Below are 22,038 nucleotides of genomic sequence, written 5' to 3'. Positions count from 1 at the left end.
GAGGCCCTCTGACTCCCTCTGACTATTTATGGCATCTCTTGGGGGCACAAATTCCTGCCTGGTCCGTGGCTCTCCTTTCCAAGTCAGTCCAGTCTCCCCTGCTGGCCCCAGAGTGCAGTAGCTAATCTGTGGGATCAGGTGCCAGGAGCCGGATTCCTGCTCCTTCAGCTGCCACTATACTCTTTTTAGTGCAGGCATTTCCCCCCACCGCCCCGTGTTAACACTGCTGGGTACGTTTCTATCAATACACCCCTTTTGCAGAAGAGGAAACTGGGAAATAAGGTATCTATTTATTTCAGTGGGGTCAGTGGAGTGCTGGGATTTGAACCCAAGTCTGTCAGCCTCCGAGTTCCATGCTTTTCCCACTGGGTTATGCTGCCTGGAATTCAATAACATGAGAGCTGACCCGGGCCCAACCCTCCCTGGGGCTTGACGTGGCTCTAAGCAGGTCACGTAAATGAACTCATTTACTCCTCATAAGGATGTTGGAGTAGGTACTATTATTATCCTCATTTTATTGGTGAAGAAATTGAGATCAGAGAGGTTAAGTGACTTGCCCCCAAAGTCACATAGCTTGTGAGAGCAGAGCTTTGTGGTCCCAGAGTCTTAACTCCCTTACCATTGAGTCCCTACTGCTACCAGGACCCCTGAGGCCAGGCTCTGAGGGAGGAGGGGCAAGAAGGGGACTAGGGGCAGAAGGAGTTCTTGCAGGGAGATTGGGCTCTGGAAGCAATTAGTATATGAGGGCTGTGTGTGTGTGTGTGTGTAGGGGGTATAGGTATAGAGACACCAGACAGCGGGTGAGTGGGGATGGAAACCCAAAAGGGAATTCTCCCAATCTGCCTCCGTAGGCCCCAGCCCCTCTCTGTGTCTGGGAGGAGCTGGGTTAGGCCCAGGGTAGGCTGCGGCCTGCCTCTCCCTGCCCCATTTCCCACGGTCATTTCAGAAAATATTCCAAGGTTCTAGGAGGTGGCTGAGAGGAGGAGACAGGGTCAGGCACGGCTATTCCTTGGGTCTCGGCGGGCTGCCGAGCTGCCGTCACGGGGAAGGGGGTAGAGAAGCCGGGGTGGGCTGGTGGGCTGGAGGAAAATAGCGGCCTCACCAGGGGAAGGTTTACATTCTCACTCTGCGAAGGAAGATACCTTGCGAGCCCGTTGACAGAGTGGGTGCTTTATGTGCAGGGACAGCTGGGACCCCAACAATGCGTTGCCCCAGAGACCCAGCCCTGGCGTGCCCGCCCCTCGGTCACTGCCAAGACGAGGTACACAGACAACGGGCCACGGGCACCAGGCACAGCCCTGGCGGGCAGGAGCCTGACCCCGCTAGCAACCGCTCTGTTGACATAAACACAGGGGTGTCCAAGAGCCTTGGCAGGGTGTGGGATGGGGGCCAAGGGCCTCCAGAGTCTGAGGCCAGGAAGGGAGGAGGCTCTAGGGTCACAGGGCCGGCGGGAGTTTCCAGTCTCCTCCTGTGCGGGACATCACGGTTGGCTGGCCATGCAGGACACACCGCCCTGGGGAAAATGGTGACACCTGGGACTTTATTCCTGGTCACCGCGCGGTCTTCCATTCCAGTGGCCACTCCAGGCACTGCCTGGCTCCCGCAGCTGGTGCTTTGAGTCTCTGAGGAGAGCGATCTGATAAGCATCATGCCCATTAAGGTGACTAATAGTGTCCCCCTGTGAAAGGGTGTTTGAAGAACCTACTGGGAGAAAGCGATAAACTTAACAATCAACGTTTGAGAGGAGACTTTCAGCCCTTAGAAATGTGTTGGGGTAGGTGAAGGTGGGGGGGAGGGGCTTTTTCGGGTGCTCCTCTGAGCAGATCATTTCTGGGCAGGCTGAGGGACCTCAGAGGTATAGACACTAGAGGGACAAATGGGGTTGACCAGATACCGCTGAGGCTCCTGGCGTGACAAAGAGGGCTTCTCTTAACTCCCACACCAGAAGAGGGGACCTCTGTTATGAAGGGTCCTTGAAATCTAGGTGGGGGGAGGGGCCTCGGTGGACTCTGCTTGAGGATGGAAGTGGATCCCCCCAAAGTCAGGCTTTGTTTGGATGGGTAACTAGTTCGTCACTGACGAGGATCAGCAATAAATCTTTAAAACAAAAGGGTCTTGTGCTTGTTTTCTGGAACAACGGGAAAAGGGATCTCTGGGAAGACTCTGAAACTGGGCTTGGAGTGCAGGGAAACCCCAGGAAATAGAATGGATGGTGACCACCACAAGGGAAGCAAGACTTTGGAGCCCTGGCCCGGGCCTGACAGTTACGCCTCCACTAGGGCATCACCTCTACCTGCCCGTAGGTAGGAGGGACCAGAGATGCACAGAGAAAACACTTCCTGCACTCTGCCCGCCTCCCAGCCCAGCCGACCGACGTTTATCCACTGGACATACACCTACCGTTCTGCCCCACCTCACCTGCCCCTATGTATCCCCATTCTGCAGACATTGGCAAAAGGAAGAAGAATGAAGGGATCGGGGGAGAAGAGAGGGAACTAGGATACAGTAGAATGAGACATCACACTGCCTCCTGGGGTTGTTTTTTCCCCTGGAGCTGCTCCCCACCTCTCCAGACACTGGTGAAGGCCTTGCCTCTCCCCTACCCACCGAGTGAATCATATTCAGACACCAGGTGCCCACTCAGAGGCAAATGGAAAAACACTGCCCAAGGACACAGAGGCACAAACACATGATTTGGATGGTGGAATCCCGGGACACATCTGGCAAAGAGAGAAGGCAGCTCCGATTCGATTTGGGCACAACTCTAGGTAACAAGAGAGGAGGGGCCGAGGGCAGTGTGTGCTCCAGACCGGGCTCAGAACTGGGAGGTGGGGTAGAGGAAGGGCAAGAGGCCAGGCAGGTAGGGAGGCTGGAGGATTAGAGGCTCCCACTCAGGAACCAAGGAGCTGGTGCTGAGGGGGATTTTAAGGATGACTTTGGGGTCAGAGGTTATGAGTTTGGGGTTGGAGATCCTGCCCTTTCCAGCTGTTTTTGCACAAAGCCAGGAAGCTGGGCCGGGCAGTCATGCTATTCCAGGGCTTGGGACACTGCCCAAATCAAGCTTCCTTCTAGGGCCAATATCCAAAACTAGAGGCATCTGGACCCCTGGACTTGTGGTATCAGCTTGCCCTGAGGAGGTCACAGTCACGTGACAGGCATGGTGCATCCTCTCGGAGGGCCAGTTTAACTTCTAGAATTAGTTGGCAACATGAATAAAATGTGGTAGCAAGTATCTGCAATGCCTACATGAGATGGTGATGGTAATGACAATGACAAATACTTCTGGGTGTAGACTTGTCTAAGTGGAACTAGGATAAGGACCCATGCAGTGTGGCTCCCGAGCCTGTCCTCGATCAGTATTTATAGATTACATTTATACATTTATATAGATTTTATAGATTTATAGATTACATTTATAGATTTAAACAGTTACCTGGATCAATGGAGTTATCAATTTAACTGAAAGCTTTAAAAAATCTGATTGAGGGCAAGTCAAAATCCACGTGAATGTGTAAGAAAAAGAGCCCATCATTTTGTGTGTGTAACACTGGTCAGCCTGGCCCACAGACCTGCAGGGAAAGTCACTTACTCTCCCGGCCCTTAGGAAGTCTGGGAAGTACTTCCGGGGTCTCAGAGCAGGGTGGGTCCCCATTGCAGTGTGAATCAGAACCATGGGTGCTCATTAAACAGGTGGCCTCCCGGGGTCCCCTCCTAGGACAGCTAACATTTATTGAGCACCTCCTCTGTGCCAGACACGTTTACTCTTACCCCAAATTCTCTGAGGTCCCCATTTTACAGATGAGGAAAATGAAGCACAGTGAAGTAAGTTGTACCCAGTTACCAGTTACTGACAGGGTCAATATCCGAGCCCAAGTCGGTCTGTCTCCAAGGCTGGAACTGCAAACCACCGTACCTTATGGCCCGCATTCCTCAAGTTGATCTGATTCCGGGAGTCTGGAGCCAGGCTGGAGTCCAGGCCATCAACAAGAGCCCCAGGAGATCACTGGGCCGCACTTTGAGAAGCAACGCCCCACGGCAGCTGTTCTCAATCTGTCCACACATTAGAACCACCTGAGAAATTTCAACAACTATTAATGCCTTTCCCTCCCCCAAGAGAGAGGCTTTTTCAATTGGTCCAGAGTGGGGTGTAGGTGTTGGTGGGGTGCTGGTCAGCATTGTCTTTTAATGGGATCATGTGTTCATTTATTCAATCAACCAATCAACATAGATGTATGAACACCTTCTCTGTGCTGCTCTGGAGCTGGGGACACAGAGGTGGGTGGGACACTGTGTGTGCCCTCCAGGAACGCCGGGGACCGATGTGCCCAGTTGGGCAGAACACACCCTTAGTGGAGGCGGGGAGATTGCAGATTCCTTCTCGCTTGTCCTCACTTGGTGAGCTCCAGGAACAGCCAGTCTCCTTCTCAAATGATGATGTCCTCTGTCTGTTCCCGCTGTGTGGTCCTTGGTTCCAGACCCAGAACTCAGCTCACAGAACCAAAGGTTGTCAAAGCAAAAAAGGCCCTGAAAGACCATCCATGCCTGGAGCTCTGAGATTTCACCGAGCAGCTGACTGAAGTGCTGGGAGCTTGTTAAATCTAAAGATGCCTGGAGCCCACCCCCAAAGTTTTGATTCCTAGGTCTTGGGTGAGGTCCGAGGAATACGCATTTTTAATAAGCTCCCAGATGGCTCTGGGACACCCTCAGCAGTGTTTCTCAAGTGGGTTGCACATGAGGGGTTCCTGGCAGTTTTAAAAACACTGATGCCCAAGCCCCTCCCTAGAGAGTCTGGTTGGTATTTTTAAAAGCTCCTTCCGCAAGGCACCTGGGTCTTCCAGCTGGCCTTGTTTAAGATTTGGGGAGCCAGCCCCGGGGCAGTCACTTCTTGCCACCATCAGGGCTTTCAGACAAGAGGAGAGGAAAACAAGAGGAGGGAAGCGAGGAAAATTAAAAAAGCCAATAAGAAAGTTTAGAAAGAGAAGTAAGAGAGAAGGCTGGACAAGAAGCTCCTTCTGAATTCACCAGCCAGCACCGAGGCTTACAGCTCTCCTTTTTCAACATTTTTTCTTATTACAATAATAATTAATTGATGTAAAAAACTAATAGTATGAGTATATGAAAACAAAAATAAAAAAGATCTATAATCTTCTCAGAGATAATGACAGAAGGTCTTAATATGACAAATATAATGTATAATATATCATAGAACCATAATATATACTATGATACTGTTATTAGTGAAATTAATATAATATAGTAATTAAAATAAATTAATTAAATAAAATTTATATACTGTAGATGATATAATATTTTATATGTGATACATAATTTATATTTATATATGATACATAATACAAAATATGTAATCAATATAATATATAGCTTGACAAGTATAATTGGTATCCTTTTTACTTTATCTACTTTTTGGTTTTGATTTTCTGTAACTTTTCAAAAACACTTTACTTTTCAGGTAATTAAAAATTTAAGTCCTGGGAATTCCCTGGCGGTCTAGTGGTTAGGACTTGCCACTTTCTGTGCCAGGGGCCTAGGGTTCGATCCCTGGTTGGGGAACTAAGATCCCACAAGCCTTGCAGTGTGACCAAAAAAAATATCTGTTAAAAAAAATCCGAGTCCTAAATTTTGGGGTCAGGTATGTGAGGGCATGTGAGCAGAAGTGGTGTGCCCACTCTTCCCACACATGCGCTCACACCTTCATTCACATGTGCACATGCACACAGATGTACAGACACGTCTATTCCCACCCTGCAGCCCTGGACCTCATACACTCAAGTATACATTTCACATCATACCCTCAAAGATAGTTAGGATTTTATTTATTGACACTACTAAATTAATTCTTATTAATACAGAATTTATTATTTTATATTAAGTGTGAAATCAGTTCCCCTCCTTTCCCATGTCTCTGAATCCTAACGGAAAGCGGCACCAGGGGACCCAGGACAGTGGCCACATTGGAGCGAGTCACCTTCAGGAACTCATCAAGCCCTCCCCCCTCCCCCCTCCCCCGTCCCCACCCTAGCTCCACAGCCCTGCCTGAGGTCTCCTCTATCCCCACCCTGGCCCTCTCTCCTCTCCCCTGCCTCAGTCACTCTTCTCCCATGTGGGCTGGGGCTGGTGTTCTGGACAAAGGCTGTCCCTCCACAGGCGATAGGTGATGGAAGAAACCACGGTGAGCCAGGCCAGGTAGGGCAGCAGGAGCAGGGAAGCCAGCTTGTTGATGGGGTGCCAGATCAGTGCCGTGCTCACCACCAGCCCGAAGAGCAGCAGCAGGTGCAGCAGGGCCTGGGCAGGGGCAGGGCGGTCAGGCAGGCTGCCCTGGGAACCGGCCCTCGACCTTTCTGCAGCACCCTGGACCTAGCGAGCCAAGTTCCCAGCGCTCTGTGCATGCCACGGAAGCTCAGAGAAGTCTGCCCAACCGTCACCTGCCCACACCTGATTGACCTGCTGTGCTATCAGCTTCTGGGGCCTGGTGGCCTCATCTTCCCCTACCCTATTCCACTGCTGAGCACTGGCGCCTTACCAGACCGGGGGTGTGGGCTGTGAACAAGAGAATCAGGACAGTCCAGCTGATGGCGAGCTGCACAGCATAGAGGCCGAGGGGCAGGGCCAGGGGTCGCCCAAAGCCCCCTCCCAGGTCCTTCCACACAAGGTAGGAGGCATATCTGTGAAGAGATGGTGGCAGAAACGCTCAGAGGAGGGTGTTCTGTGGTAAAAGGAGAAAGCCCTCTGGCTTAGGGCCTTTTGGTTACCAAGAGGGAATCCTTATGGGCTGAAATCGGGGTAAGTGGGTCTAGGCATCATTTGAGGGCCGGGGGTGGGGAGGTGGGGGAAGGGATGGGGATACTGGGAGAGGGTAGAGGAAGAGGGAGGGGTTGGAACCCGAGGCAGGCACAGAGAGGACACCCCAGAAGAGGCAAGATGAGGTACCATCCCTTTAGAGGTCAGTGTACGGCAGCAGTTCAGGGATAGGAGACTTGTTCCCACCCCAGGGCATGAGAAACAGACACTCACCCCGTGATAGAGTAGATGGCTGTCCACACCAGCAACAAGACTCTGTGGGATGGGCACCAGGGCAGCTTTCTCAGGCTGTCACACCAACCAGACATCCAATGATGGGTGAGCAGCCAGACCAGGGTGGGCCCCAGGAGGGGCAGGGCCACAAAGGCGGCCCCTTGAGGCCACATTCTCCTTGAGGAGGTACAGCCTGGGGAGGGAGAGAACACACTGACGGTGACCTTCTCCTAGTCCTTTCCCCGTGTCTGCCCGTCTGTCTCCTCCTACCTGCCACTCTTCCCTGGCCTGGGCCCCTCATAGGTCTGTCCTGGGCCTCCTCCCTATGATTGACAGGATTAGAAGGGAAAAAAAATGTGGTTATTCTCAGTGTCCGGAGTGACTGCCTACACCATCCTTTCCTGTCAAGTGTCCATGAACATGTCCTGGAGGCGCTGGAGACAGGGAGAACCACCCTGTCTGCCTGTGTGTCTTTCTCTTTATGTTTCATAGAAGCCCCACTGGGTGAGCAAACACCCTCCTCCTCTGAGCCCACACTGCCTTCCCCCTTTTCCACCCTCCATGGACTTCCTTTCTCCACACTGCTTATTTGGCACTGAGAGTGTACTGTCTAGTATTGATAACTGCTTCTCAGTGAAGGACTCCTCTCCCCCAGCGTGTGTCTGGCTCCTGATCTCAGGTCCAGGTAGGCCCGTCTTTTCTGCCTCTCTCAGTGGGTGGCACTTGGCCAGGTACATAGCAGTCCCTCGATGGGGACACTGTCTCAGACTGAACTCAACCAAGCTGACATAACCAACCTGGAAGAACCACATTTGGAAGGCAGGAGCCAGAGATCCTTGGGGGTCTTTTCTAGTCCAGAACTGGCCTGCCCAACTGCCCCGGGCTTATCTCGCTATACCAGACCAGCAAACCCCAGGGGCCCACCCTGCCCGAGCTCCCGCCCAAATGCAAACTCAGCCGAGTGACACTGTAGATTCCTTTCTCCAAAGTTCTCATCTTCCCTTCAGGAGCTGGGGGAGGTTCCCCCTCCATCCCTCTGCTTCCAGAGGGTCGGGGCCACAAACACAACCACCCAGATTTTTTTGTGGCCTGACTTCTCAAGGAAACCACCGCTTGGTCTTTGATTAAAACACTGCCATACTCATTTGCATGTAGCTTTGCATGTCCTTTGCATGTGGGATGATGCACAGACCCTCCTCCAACCAAGGCCCCCACCCAATACCATGCTTCTCATTCGCCCGTGATATTTCAGCCTCCACCCCATGATTGACAGGATTAGAAGGAAAAAAAATGTGGTTATTCTCAGTGTCCGGAGTGACTGCCTACTCCATCCTTTCCTGTCAAGGGTCCATGAACATGTCCTGGAGGTTCTGGAGACAGGGAGAACCACCCTGTCTGCCTCTGCGTCTTTCTCTTTCTCTGCTTTTCACCGTCCATTTCTTCACCTTCTGCCTTCCTGTGTCTCTATGTCTGTGTTTTCTACTTTTCTATCCAGTGTTGGAGGTCCCCCCGACCCCCTTCCCTTTTTCCTGTCCTCCCCACTCCTGGCGCCCCTTTATTTATTCCCAGGCCTGTGTTCTCCTTACCTCAGGCAGCATACCTCGCAGACAGAGTGCCGGGGATGTAAGATGTGTGGAGGGCAGAGGAGGCTTGGGGATGGGAGGAGGGTGGAGCGGGGCTCCTAGCTGGCCTGCCCTTCTCCATTGACAAGGGTGGTGACACTGGCTGGGGAGTCCAGGCTGCTGCCTGCATGGCCCGGAAGCGTTCGTCTCAGCAGGGCAGGCCCTGGTCTGCTAGACCCGGCCTCTGGAGAAGTCCCCTTGGTGGAACTGTTGAGGTGTTGGTGCTGTGAGACCCGGACCTCTTGCGACGGCTGAGCCCCAGGCTGCCAGGCTACTCATGCCTGTAGTCACTGCATCCCATGAACCAGCTTTGTGTCCGTGGCGGTGGTGGGGACCCTCAGATTTCCCCGGAACTGGGGCTGTAACTGGGGCTGTCCCCAGTGAGGCAAGCACCAGCTTCAGAAATGATCTCATGAGACATGGACACAGCCCCTGGTTATTGCCTGCTAGTTGGTTTGGAGCTGAGCTTGACAGTTGTTTCACAAACCCCTAGAACCTCATGACTCAGGGGAAAAGGCAGCCAACCTCCTGTGTGACTCAGACAGAGCTTTGTCCAGCAAAGTCCAACACGTCCGCTCTTCATTCCTGTCAAAGTTCTGAGCACCTCTTCCTTGCTTGTCCTTTAGACATGAGGTCCTCTCCCCAGGCTGGCTGCTCTCCACCATTCCTTTGCCCCATCTTTCCACGTTGGGGACCTGGGCACCCCTGGGAGGTGTTTATCCCCTCCTCCCGGGGAAGGCAGCCCAGGGGAAGGGGGTGCATTCCGGGACAAGAGGCTAGAGAATCATTAACTAAGACGAAAGCAGCAGTTACTTATTTTCCATGGTAGACGATCACTTCGGGCCTGGGGGAGTGACCTCCACTGCAGGAGGCCAGACCACAGGGACAAGTTACCACTTACTGAGTAACCATTTCGCGGTGAGCACTTTGTATTTATTAGCTCAATAATGACCATCATTATCCCTCGCAAAGTAAATATTATTATGTGCATTTGATAGACAAGGGGAGTGAGGCTCAGAGGGGTTGAGAAACTAGCCTATGATTACACAGCCAGCAGGTGGGTCACTGGTTTCAGTGTTGGCAGTCTGGATTCAAAATGCCTCCCCTTTTCTCTCAGCTGGCCCATTCATTCATTCGAGTCTTTATTGAACACCTACTTTGGATCGGGCTGTACTGAGAGCTAAGGATACAGAGCAAATGGCTGAAAAAACATCCCTCTGCACAGGGAGCTTTCATTCCAGGGGCAGTGTCAAAGGAAGGACCAGGCTGGCAAACGGCCTGAAGTTCAACTCTCCCCCAAGTGGCAGCATCTCTGTGGGCAGTGGAAAGGGCACCGGGTAGGGAGCAGATATGGCTGTGCCCCAATGCCGCCAGCAGCTGTGGGCCATTAACTCGGTACCTCCACCGTCATATCTGTGCAGGAAGGGTGTAGAACTAGGTATTGTCTAAGCCCCCTGGACAGGCCGCAATGGCATTACCTGGGGGCTTCTAAGATGTAGAACCTTAGGCCCCGCCCCAGACCAATGGGATCAGAACCTGCATTCTAACAAGGTCGCTCAGGCGGTTCGTGCACGGTATAGTTTGAGGAGCCCTGGTTAGGGTTCCTCTTACCTTGTTCCGTTTTAATATTCTCTGGTGGGGGACAGCCACTGACCAGCAGAGGGCACTCTAGAGAGGTCTCACCTGTACCCAGGGTGTCTCCCTCTGTCCCCTCCCTTCCAGACCTAGACTACTAGTCCTAGACCTAGTCCTAGACCTAGTCCACGGACTCCTGCGATCCTCCCTCACCTTGGCTGGACTTTGCCAATAGACAGGGACAGACTCCCCACCCCTCCTTAGGGCAGCTGAGAGGCAGGACTTTGCCGGGAAACGGAAGTGCCAGGTCACTCCTGCCTGGACTCCCCGCCCACCTCCACTTGCCTGCTGGCTTGGCGTCGGGGTCTGGCTGACCTCTCTGTTTCTCAGAGAAGGAACTACTGTTCCTGGACAAGCCGGCAGCCTCTGGGAGCACCTACACGGTAATGTGAACACCCTCTGGGGCAGCTGGGGGTGGGGTGAGTGTTGCGATGGGGCCACCTGGGTCTCAGGAGAGGAGCCAGGCCCAGCTGAGCTGGGCCTGGCGGAGTGTGGCGACCCTGTGCTGGAGGAGGAGAGGTGAAAGGGGCTTGGGAGAGGGCCACTGCCCAGTGGGTGTGAGGACCAAGGGGAGGCACTATGGAAATATAAACTATGCTCATGAATGCTGCCCATGACATAGGTTTGGACGCGTGCATCCTGGTACCTTTTATGTACTTCAGTAACTGGAGATCTTTCAAGGAGTAGACACAATAAGAACCAGTGACGTGGGAGAAGGGTTGAGAGTTTCCTTAAAGGAAATGAGCAGAGCTTTGCAGCAGGAGCCTGGATCCTTGTGCTGGAGGAGGCAACTCCCTAGGGACAAGTGATGGCAGCATCCTAAAAGACCCTCATCTTGGGGAAGTGCTACCCAGCATGATCAAGGGTCTGGGGCAAGACAAACCAGAGGCCTGGGTAATAAAGGGTCAGCCATGGGGTTGGGAGGCTTCCGTCGGCATTTACCTAGTTGCTGTGCTAATAGATTTGGGACCCTTCCCCTTCCTGGGGCAAAGGGGAGAATGGAGTGAGGGCCAACGCAGCCTGGAGAGCTGTCAGCCTGGGAGAAAGGGGGCTGAGCTGGGGGAGGAGTTAACCTGCTTCTGGCTAGGTAATGAATGGGCCCCTGTGAGAGGCCCTCCAGATTGGAAGGTTGGGCAAGGGAACTCTTCTGGCCACCCAATGGGGTGGAGGGGATTTGGACTCTGGTCTTTGGAAGCCCTGGAAAGGTCGTTGCTGTAGAAATAGGGCAAGCCCCTCCTTTCTTTCCCAATAGGTAGCCCGTCCCCTGCGGCTGGTGCCTTGGTGGGCAGGGGGTGGGGGGAAGCATCACTTGTTGTAGCACCAAGGATGTGCCTTTAGTTCCTTATGTTTATTTTTCCTTGTATTTATTTTTGTTTCTTTCTCTTCCAACTTCATTTCCTCTAGAAGTGGAAATGAAGAGACCCTGGGGAAAAAGAAGGGGCAGGGAGAGAAAGGGAGTGTTTCTGGAAGCTCTTGTCATCTTTGTTCATTCTTCCCTTCTGCTTTCAGTTGTAGCTTAATAATCTACCCTCTGTCCTCCCTGGGGGAGAAAACTTGGTTTCCTTATCTGGGAAATGGAGATAAAAATAAAAGCTAGCTCATAAAGCTGCTGTGAGGATCAAATGAGCTAGGCCACACAGAGCGCTTTAACGCACTGGCTCAGCAAATCTCCGTGAACGTTAGCTATTATTACTACAGTTATAATTCCAATTGTCGTTACTATGGAAGGACCGAAAGGATTGGATGGGACGTAAAGGGAAGTCTGCGGCTCCGACCCCCATCCCCATCAGATTCAGGCGTCACCGGCTCACTTACTTCACTTGTGTCCCCAGCCAGGGGCACGGTCTGCAGGGTTGCATGCTAAGGCCAAGGGAGCAATGCCACGCCTTCCCTTCTCGTCTACATTTTCAATGAGGACATGGGGGAAATAGATCCCGCCTCAGTGCTCCATCCTGACGATACAGAGGAGCTGTGACCCCTGTTGGGGATTGGCGGGGGAGATGGGAAGGGGGCTTAGGTTTCATGGGTCCTGAGAAGGAAGGAAGAAGTTGGGCAAGGAAGGACCAAGGGGTGTGGGGCAAAGCCTCAGCTCCTGGTGGGTGGCATAAGTGAAGGGATGATTCACTAGTGCAGATCCTAGTGAATCAACCATGGGGACCCTGGGGACTTTGAAGGAGGATATGGTGTCTCATAGAACTCAGCCTCGGAGTAAATGAACCCCATGCCCTCAGAAGCTCCGTGAGAGCCGAATAAGACATCATTGTTGGCAGGACTGAACTTCCCACAGTTCCTGGTCCACAGCTGGTGCTCAGAAATTGTTCATTTGAGTGGGAAAGCCACACGTGACAGCATATGGTCAAGAGTTACTTAGGGGCTTCCCTGGTGGTGCAGTGGTTGAGAGTCTGCCTGCCGATGCAGGGGACACGGGTTCATGCCCTGGTCCAGGAAGATCCCACATGCCGTGGAGCGGCTGGGCCCGTGAGCCATGGCCGCTGAGCCTGAGCGTCCGGAGCCTGTGCTCCGCAACGGGAGAGGCCACAGCAGTGAGAGGCCTGCGTACCGCAAAAAAAAAAAAAAAAAAAAAAAAAAAAGAGTTACTTAGTATGGTGGGAGGCAGCAGTGAGAGATTTCAGAGGGCGAGACTGTCAAGGGCTGGTGAATGGGGGCCGGGAAGGTGGGTGGCAGTTACTCCTGAGCAGGAGGGGTCCAGGCAGGTAGATGAGGCAGGTGAGGAGAGCATGAAACAGAGAACAGCAGGACCAAAGGCCAGAGGCTAGAATTAATGAGCTGTGAGGAGCCTGGTCTTGCTGGAGGGTGGGGAGGTTGGAAATTAAGGGAGGAAGAGGGAAAGTAGGAGGCGGAGGCAGTGGATCCCAGAGGGCCTGGGGAAGAGCTGACATCTTCACGGGAAAGTTGCTGGAAGGCCCCAGTCTGATGCTGGGAACCGGGTGAGCCTCACTGGAGGCCCCCAGCTTTGGTTTTCTTTCTCTTTTTGCTTCCACTTTTAACTTTTGTTACTCTTGTATTTCACATATCCCTGTGAACTACGCTCCAACTTTTCTGGCAAAAGGAGGGGCATAAATAAACAAACATATTTGGACAGGGTTTTATCATCTACAGAATGATTTCCACATGATCTCATGCCATCTTCACCATCACTCTGAGAGGCTGGGGTTTTTTTTTTTTTTCACTTTTATTCGTTTTTAAAAAGAATTACAAAGTTAATATACAGACACGCTTGGTGGGGGGATTCAAAGAGTACAGGAAAAAGAGTTTAAGAAAATAGAATGTCCTCTTTCACACCTGCCAGTCCCCTAATTTTTCATCTTTCAGTAATGACCAATGGCAATAGTTTGGGGTGTGTCCTCCCAGACCTGCACGTCCAAGGCGGGAATCACTAGTACACGTGGCTACTGAGTCCTTGAAGTAAAGAGAATCCCAATTGCAATGTGCTGTGAGTGTAAAATACACATGGATTTCGAAGACTTAGTAAGAAAACAGAATGTGAAATATCCCAGTAATTTTATATTGATTACCTGTTGACATGATAATATTTTGAATATATTGGGTAACATAAAATATATTACCAAAATGAATTTCTCCTGTTTCTGTTTACTTTTTTTTTTTTTTTTTGCGGTACGTGGGCCTCTCACTGTTGTGGCCTCTCCCGTTGCGGAGCACAGGCCCCGGACGCTCAGGCTTAGCGGCCATGGCTCACGGGCCCAGCCGCTCCGCGGCATTTGGGATCTTCCCGGACCGGGGCACGAACCCATGTCCCCTGCATTGGCAGGCGGACTCTCAACCACTGCGCCACCAGGGAAGCTCTTCTTTTTACTTTTTTAATGTGGCCCCTAGAAAGTTTAAAAAGAAAGTCACAACTGTGGCTCACGTTATATTTTTATTACAGAGCACTGCTCCAGACCTTTCTCTATCATTGACATCTATACACCCATAAATAGGTAGCTACAGTTGTATATAGTCTTGTTGTTTACATTAATGAGATCAGAGGATCTCTAGCTCTTTGTGACTTGTTTTTCTACTTTAAGATTTTCCTATGTCAGCCCATGTAGATCAAGGGAGCTGTTTTGACAGATGAGGAAACTGAAGCACATTAAACAATAGGACAAGCTCACTCAGGCAGTGACCATGGTGACTCACATTCTCTAACTCCAAACCCAAGCTCTTTCTGTCTCATGAGAGAGAAATTTGATGTACTAGGTCATGGGGAGCCTGGCAGTTTCTTAAGGAAGAGAGAGAGGGAGAGAAATTAATAAAGAAATTAATTTCTTTAATTTCTGTTAAAGAAATTGATCTGACCGAGGTGCATGGGTGCACTGGGATGAAGACAATTTGATCCCTCATTGCAGCCGCTTAGAAGTCAAGTCTTAGCCTCCACGACCTTGAAAAGGCTTACCTGACACTGACCTCCTTTTCCCCCAGGCCCTTGGCCTCGGCTGGCACAGGGGTGCAGGGGAACTGGAAGCATCAAGTGACCAGGCGGATGTGCTCCTATGAGGGTTCCTTCCAACTCGCCCAGTTCCTACTGCTGGTGGGGGTTCCAGTGGCAAGTGCTGTCCTTCTGGCCCAGTGCCTTCAATGGCGCTGTCCCCGCCGGCTGCTGGGCGCCTGCTGGAAGCTGGAAAGCCAAGAGGAGCCAGTGTCCCATCCCACTCCCCTACCTGAGAGTGAGTCCTCCGGGGAGGCGCCCCCAGCCTCATTGCAGGAGATGGCCGCCTTCTACCAGGAACTGCACACGCCCACCCAAGGCCAGACTGTCATCCGACAGCTGATGCACAAGCTGTTGGTGTTTTCGGCTCGAGAGGTGGACCACCGCGGTGGCTGCCTGATACTCCAGGATACGGGCATTTCCCTGCTCATCCCGCCAGGTAACGGCACCCGGCTTCCTTCTTAGCATACAGTTGTTCACATTGCCCATTGGACAAGGGCACCAACTCCAAGGGAGCACCATTCAGAGACATCTTCATAATTTTGAAAATTGCTTCTATGTTTAGTATGACGTTTTTGACTCCAAAGATGGATACATTACATATTTTTTATGACAGTTTTGTGGCAGGTGGAGGTAAAGGGCCTTGTTTTAGTGAACAGTGTGTTATGACGATTCTCCCATAAAGGGAAGTAAAATGTCTGGAGGAAGAGCACCTTTTGCAAATTCACACAAGGCCCTGAGTGAGCTGGCAGCAGCCCTTGGAGGAGGGGGCGACTTGCTCAGGGTCACGTCCCAAGTCAGTCACAGTCACCTTGTTCTCCTTCCGCACTGCCTCTCCACGTGCCCTGCTGCACGCCCGCTCCTGGGCTTCTGTCCCACCTCCCCTCCCACTCTGGCCTGGCCTCCTCTGCCGCAGGGCTGTGCCTGCCTGCTGGGCCCATCTCAGCTCTCCTCCTCCCCAGGTGCTGTGTCTGTGGGCCGCCAGGAGCGGGTGGCACTGATCCTGGTGTGGGATCTGTCAGACGCCCCGTCGCTGTCCCGAGCCCAGGGGCTGGTGAGCCCCGTGGTGGCGTGTGGCCCCCATGGGGCCTCCTTCCTGAAGCCCTGCACCCTCACCTTCAAGCACTGTGCCCAGCAGCCCAGTCAGGCCCGTACCTACAGCAGCAACACGACCCTGCTGGATGCCAAGGCCTGGAAGCCGCTGGGGCGGCCGGGAGACCACATCTCCCGGGATGAATGTCGCATCCACCTCTCCCACTTCAGGTAGGCACCAGCCCGTCAGCCTGTACTTCCTGCCCCCTTTCTCTGTCTGCCTGACCCTCACCTCTCAGTAGGGGACTGCCCCTTTATCTGTCCAAGAAGGCCTGCAAACCCTGTGTCCCCCTGTCCTTCCCCAGTCCCTCTGTCCTGGTGCCTGTGGCAGCTTATCTTGCTCCAACCCCATCCAGGACCGTGTGTCCCACCGTGGTCCCTCTGCCTGTCTAGGTCTGGCCCAACCCTGGTCCTGTGTCTAGATGGGGCCTGTCCCATCTCCACCTCTGTCTCTAAAATTGTCTGTCTCTTCCCTGTGCCCCAGTTCAGGACTGTCCCCAAGCTGTCTAGGGCACTTTGCCCCTCCAGTTCTCTGAGACTCTAGCCCATGGCACGCCTGTCCTTAGCTATGTCTCTCTAGGGTCTTAGGTCCCTCTGCCTCCCAGTCTCCTTGCCACCCACTGACCAGAGCGGGGCGATGCAGGGTGGCCCCGAGCCCAGCGTCCTTCTTTCCCACGCTGGCTCTTCTCCGGACCCAGTGACAGTCGCTGTGCCATGACTCACGTTCCTTCCCCCTAGCTCACCCCTCCACCCCAGTTCTTCCCTACATGCCCTGGAATGTCCTCCTCGCCTGGGAGCCCACACAGAGGCCCCTGGTGCGGTGGGAGCCCGGGGGAAGGTGGGCTGGTCTCCCAGCCTCCCTTGCCCCACTGTGCGCGGTCCCTGCCACCGTCTCTCCCCGCAGCCTCTACACCTGTGTGCTGGAGGCAGCTGTGCACCGGGAAGCCCGGAAATGGCTGCAGCTGGCCGTGTTCTGCTCGCCGCTGGCCGCCGGGCAGTCTCACCTGCAGCTGCGCGTCTACTTCCTCAACAACACGCCCTGTGCCCTGCGGTGGGCTGTGACCAATGAGCAGCCGCACGGCGGGCGCCTGCGTGGGCCCTGCCAGCTCTTCGACTTCACCGGGGCCCGAGGGGACCAGTGCCTGAAACTCAAATACATCTCCGAGGGTGAGGGGGACAGGGCCAGGCATGGCGCGTCGGGGAGCCCGTTGGAGGGAAGGGTCTGCGCCTCCCCTGTGGTGGAAACCTGGGGCGTTGAGTTTCTTTTTGAGATTCCTGGGCAGGCAGCGGCTTCAAGGGGGCCCTCTGGCTCTTGCTGCTGCCTCTTGGAGACCCCGGCTTTCCCACTTCCTCCCTCTGCTGCCCACGGAGCCCCGGTCCTTCCGTGGGAGGCCAGCCGAGTCAGGTGGGTGGTGAGAGGAGAGACGTTGCACCAGCAGGGGCAGGGAGAGAGCGAGGGGCTTCTCTTGTCCCACCTGGATGGGGCTGGTGTCGGAGGGGGAGGCCCAGTCTTCTCTTCCCTCGTTCGTTTGTGGGTCGGCTGCGGGAATTGACAGGGTGGCTAAGGGTGTTTGTGGGGTGTCGGACAGGGGCGCATGCGTGGCTGCATCTGGGCTAGTGGATGGGAGGGAGGGGGGTGAAGGGGAGGGTGGAGAGGTGGGGGGAGGAGTCTGTGTGCCGGTAGAAGTAGGACCGCTCCCAGGGTCCCCACCCAGGCTCTGGGGCCTCCCATCCACTTGAGTCACCCTCCTGCCTTTGCTCCCTCCCCATCCCTCCCCTCAGCGCCCTGCACAGTGCCTGCCACAGGGTGACCTCCTTAAGCCCTTGTGGAAGTCTCCCCTCTTGAGGCCCTCTGTCTCTCTGCCCCCTCCCCAGGTTGGGAGAACGTGGACGACAGCAGTTGCCAGCTGGTTCCCCATCTGCACATCTGGCACGGAAAGTGCCCCTTCCGCTCCTTCTGCTTCCGGAGAAAAGCAGGTAGCCCAGGAGCCCCGTGTCTACCTCCTGCCCTCTCCTCTCCCCTCCTGGTCACCCTGGAGCCCTACAGCTCCTCATTCGGCCATGCCTGCAGACCCTCTCTAAAGGTTAGGGGCCGCAGCAGATCTCTGCAGAGAGAAAGATGGGGGGCTACGCAGCTGCTTCAGATTTCCAAAGCCTTACATTGGAGTCCCTTTTGCTCTCCTGCTGTCTTCTCCTGGGCCTTTTCCTCTCTCACCTGCTACGTCTCCTCTTTGTAGCCAATGAGAACAAGGACTGCTCAGCACTGACCAATGAGATCATTGTCACCATGCACACCTTCCAGGATGTGAGTTGGAGCTGAGGGGCAGAGGAAGGGCAGGCCCTGGGGGAGTCCTGGGCAAAGTGGGTGAGGGTCTGGGGCCTAGGAAGTATGGCTCTAATCACATAACCAAGCAGGTGAGGAGGGCATTCTTCCAGGGGCAGGGACTGCCTGGCCTCCAAGTTACCCTCCATCTTTGACTCTCCTGTCTATCCCTGGATGAATCTAGCAGGCGGGTAAAAGAACCAAACCCTACATGAACCCTTTTTTCCAACCTGGAGGAACTTGGGCATCAAAGAGAAGTGGTTTCTTTCTGGACAGATTGTCTACATCTGAGAGATGGTGCTGTGTATCTTCAGGTGGAGAGTGACCCAGGAAGGGGGCCTTGAGTAGGTGGGATGGGAGTCAGAGCTCCCACTCTCCCGAGGGAAGACATGAAGAAATCAGGATTGGAGAGTCTTTGGGGAACCATGTGGCATCTTACTGGAGAGTAGGCAGATACCCTTAGGGGTATCACTTGGGGAGGAGGAACCAAGGAGAGGAGGAATGGAGGAAGGGGGCACGTATGCCCAAGTTCAGTGTCTTTATTATTAGATGACCTCCCCTGCCCTTGACCCCACCCAGGACTTCTCCTGGTGTCTTAGGATGTACCTTGTTTGGTCTTCATGTCCCAGGTCCCAAAGAGCTCTGAGCAAACTTAAGGCTGAAGGCTGTGAGGTTGGGGAAGCAGAGGGTAGAGGGTGTTGATTGGGGTGGGACTGTGTCTCCTGGTTAAGTGTCTCCGGTGACAGGCTGAAGGAGAGACACGAGGCATGGAGATGGGTGCCCCAGCTTCTTGTTCAGAGGGGTGTCCCATGATCCCTAAGTGTGTTCCCTGCCCCTCTGTTGGCTCAGGGCTTGGAGACCAAGTACATGGAAATCCTCAGATTCCAGGCATCGGAGGAAGAATCCTGGACAGCGCCACCAGCTGTGACCCAGCCACCCCCATGCAACAGGTGAGGTGGTGGTTGCTTGAGCTGCTGCCCGGGGCATGTTTGGGATTCCTGCCCCTGGGCTTGCAGGGCAAGCATGGCATTGAGGTGTCTGTGGAACCAGGCTGGGTCTCTTGATCCTCGCCTCCAAGGCCACCCTTTCCCCCTGCCTCAGGCTGCCCCCAGAGCTCTTCGAGCGGCTGCAGATGTTGTTGGAGCCAAACAGCATCACTGGCAATGACTGGCGACGACTGGCCTCCCACCTGGGGCTCTGTGGTATGAAAATCCGGTAAGAGGGATGAGGTGTGCACAGGTGGGTGGGGGAGGGTGGACTGGGAAGGGTGTTCTCAGGACCCCTTGGAGACTGGACCATTCACAAGAGTGACTTCAAAGTCAGGGAGCGGCTACTCCCCACCCTATTTCTCAGAACAGGGTTGATTTCATTGACAATGATCTCATTGGTTTGGGCCGAGCAGTCCTCGTTCTCATGGCTACAAAGAGGAGAGGAAACGGCAGGTGAGAGAGGAAGAGGCCAGGGGAGAGGAGCAGGGGAAGTGAAAGGGACTCCACAGGAAGGCTTTGGACATCTTTCTATTTTATCACTGTTCTTGGTACCTAGAATGATGCCTGGCTCATGGCTGGTGTTCAATACATAAATATTGGTTCAATAAATATTCAAAAATGGATCGGTTGACATGTAAGTCATTGGTACATACTGAGTGCTTGACATGCTGTGCCCTGAGGGGCAGAACGGCGGACTATAGGATAATGTGTATAAAGCATGTAGCTGAGTGCCTGGCACTAGTGGGGACAGCGCAGCCATGGTCTCAAGAGAGATCAGTAAACCAATTCTGAGCTAAGCCTCAGCGCCCGGAGGATGACGGGTGGTCAGGGAAGACTTCGCCCAGGAGATGGGACTAGAGCTGGATCTGGAAAATAGGGTAGACTTTAAAATCACCTTCTAAGTCCTGGAAAAACTATGCTAAGCATTGGGACACAGGATGAATGAGACATGGTCCCAGAACCAAGGAGGTCACCCTCTAGTAAGGGATACAGAGAGCTTAAAAAAAATCAAGGCAAGTGCTCCTTTGACCTTACTATATGTATCCCATATTGCATAGCAAGTTGAAAACAGAGACACGAAATGGCTGAAGCAAGAATAATGAAGACTATGTCAATTACAGTTGACCCCTGAACAATGTGGGAGTTAGAGGTGTGACCCTCCATGCAGTCGAAAATCGTAGTATAACTTATAGTCGGCCCTCCATATCCACGGTTGTGCCTCCACAGATTCAACCAACCAGGGACCATGTAGCAGTGTAGTATTTACTGTTGAAAAACTCTACATATAAGTGGACCCACATAGTTCAAAGTGGTGTTGTTCAAGGGTCAACTATATATCTCAATTAAATAAAAAAGAATAATAAAGACTTGTGGGAGCTATGACCAGAAATCTGAACTGAGGGATGCAGAATGGTCTCCTCCACCTGGGAGGTGGGAAGGAGGGCTTCAGAAACAGGTGCTGGGGAAGTAGGGGATCCACCTTCCTGTTTTGGGGGAGGAGCAGAGGAGGTGGTGGGTCTGGCGTGTTTAAGGTGAGAAGGAAGCTCACGATGGGAGCAGAGAGAAGAGGTCAGAAAAAACAGGGCAAGGCCAAGTGGTGGGTAAGCCAGAAAGTCAGGGGAGGGGGCTTGGTTAGTAGGTGAAAGAGACTCTGGAAGGTTTTTGAGCAGGGGAGGGTCCTGCCTGGGAGCAACTGTTTCCTTAGTGGTGGGCAGGATGGGGCCTGGGATGGGGGGAAGGGGAGAGTGTGTTTGGGCGGGGGGTGGGGGGTTGAGAAGGCAAACACAGAACATCAGAGCTGGAAGCGAGCTTAGAGGTCCTCTCTCTCACCCAAGCCCTCGTGTAAGAAGAGCAAACTGAGGCCTAGAGGGGAGTAGGCTTTGAGCCAGGGCTATCTCCGATTTCAAGTCCTGGGCCCTCCCACCATCCCAGAGTGTCCTGGAAGGCACTTAAGAGCAGGATGAGGACCAGAGCTGGGGGAGGGGGTGGATCTCCCTGCAGAGCCCCTCCTCCCCCTCACCTCCTCCCCGCACGCTCCCGGCCAGGTTCCTGTCCTGCCAGCGCAGCCCCGCGGCAGCCATCCTGGAGCTGTTTGAGGAGCAGAACGGCAGCCTACAGGAGCTGCACTACCTCATGACCACCATGGAGCGGCTGGACTGCGCCTCCGTCATCCAGAACTACCTGAAGGGGACGCAGAGCGGCAGCCCACCCCGGGTCTGCTGGGTCGCCCAGGAGAACCAGGGCCTGGAGCTGGATGAGAAGCTCTGAGAGCCCCGCTATGGGGCAGGGTGGAGCTCTGTCTACCGGGATGTACCCCTACACCTAGGAAGAAAACAGCTGCAGTTCCTGGCTGTGCCCACCGACCTCATCAGGACCCTTGGACGGTGCCTGGGGCCACCGCGAGTCCAGACGCCTCCTCGGGTCAGGACCACCCTTTCGGCCCGCGTCGTCCTGCGTGCAGATCCCTTCCTGGCCGGCAGGGGGCGCAGGAGCCCAGGAGATGGCCCCAGCGTGGCCAGCCTCCGGGAAGCTATTTAATAGACCAATGGACTGTTAGGCTGCCCTGTTGGCACTCCCTGGGGACTGGTTAGTCCACGAGTATTCATTAAGCACTTAGTGATACCTGGCACTGGACTGGGTATCATGGGGACTCCTGGAATATATGAGGTCGGGTTTGGAGCCTTGTGGAAACCACAGTTCTCTTGTGGGAACCAAGATGCCCTCGTAGGAGCTGAGGACAAACGCTAAACCAGCAGCACGTGCCCTGTGGTTAGGGGATGTGGATGTGGTATGAATTGCACCTGCATTAGGAGTTGGGGAGGGAGGGAGCTGAGTACGGGCTGGAGCAGTGAGAAACCATCATGGAGGATGTAGGAGAAATGATTTACAGAGAGTGAG

At 53.7% G+C, this 22,038-nt stretch overlaps 2 protein-coding genes across 2 annotated transcripts; one reads left to right on the top strand and one right to left on the bottom strand.

The window, feature by feature from the left end:
• Positions 1-6,067: 6,067 nt before the first annotated feature.
• Positions 6,068-9,065, bottom strand: TSPO2 (translocator protein 2). Its single transcript, XM_060164171.1, has 4 exons — positions 8,619-9,065; positions 7,033-7,225; positions 6,542-6,683; positions 6,068-6,303 (listed from the first exon to the last, which is right to left on the bottom strand). Exons 2-4 carry the CDS (start codon positions 7,203-7,205, stop codon positions 6,103-6,105), a joined length of 516 nt encoding a protein of 171 aa, XP_060020154.1. The 5' UTR covers positions 7,206-7,225; positions 8,619-9,065; the 3' UTR covers positions 6,068-6,102.
• A 5,725-nt stretch (positions 9,066-14,790) lies between these two features.
• UNC5CL (unc-5 family C-terminal like) lies at positions 14,791-21,408 on the top strand. The gene is made up of 8 exons (XM_060164170.1): positions 14,791-15,175; positions 15,699-15,999; positions 16,733-16,995; positions 17,704-17,805; positions 18,066-18,133; positions 19,001-19,101; positions 19,253-19,366; positions 21,186-21,408. The coding sequence occupies exons 1-8, from the start codon at positions 14,791-14,793 to the stop codon at positions 21,406-21,408; spliced, it is 1,557 nt and encodes a 518-aa protein (XP_060020153.1).
• Positions 21,409-22,038: the final 630 nt, after the last annotated feature.

Source organism: Lagenorhynchus albirostris, chromosome 10 (assembly GCF_949774975.1).
Source record: "Lagenorhynchus albirostris chromosome 10, mLagAlb1.1, whole genome shotgun sequence".
Lineage (NCBI taxonomy): Eukaryota > Metazoa > Chordata > Mammalia > Artiodactyla > Delphinidae > Lagenorhynchus > Lagenorhynchus albirostris.
Note: the sequence above shows the minus strand (reverse complement) of the source record. Positions and strands in the feature narration are given on the sequence as shown.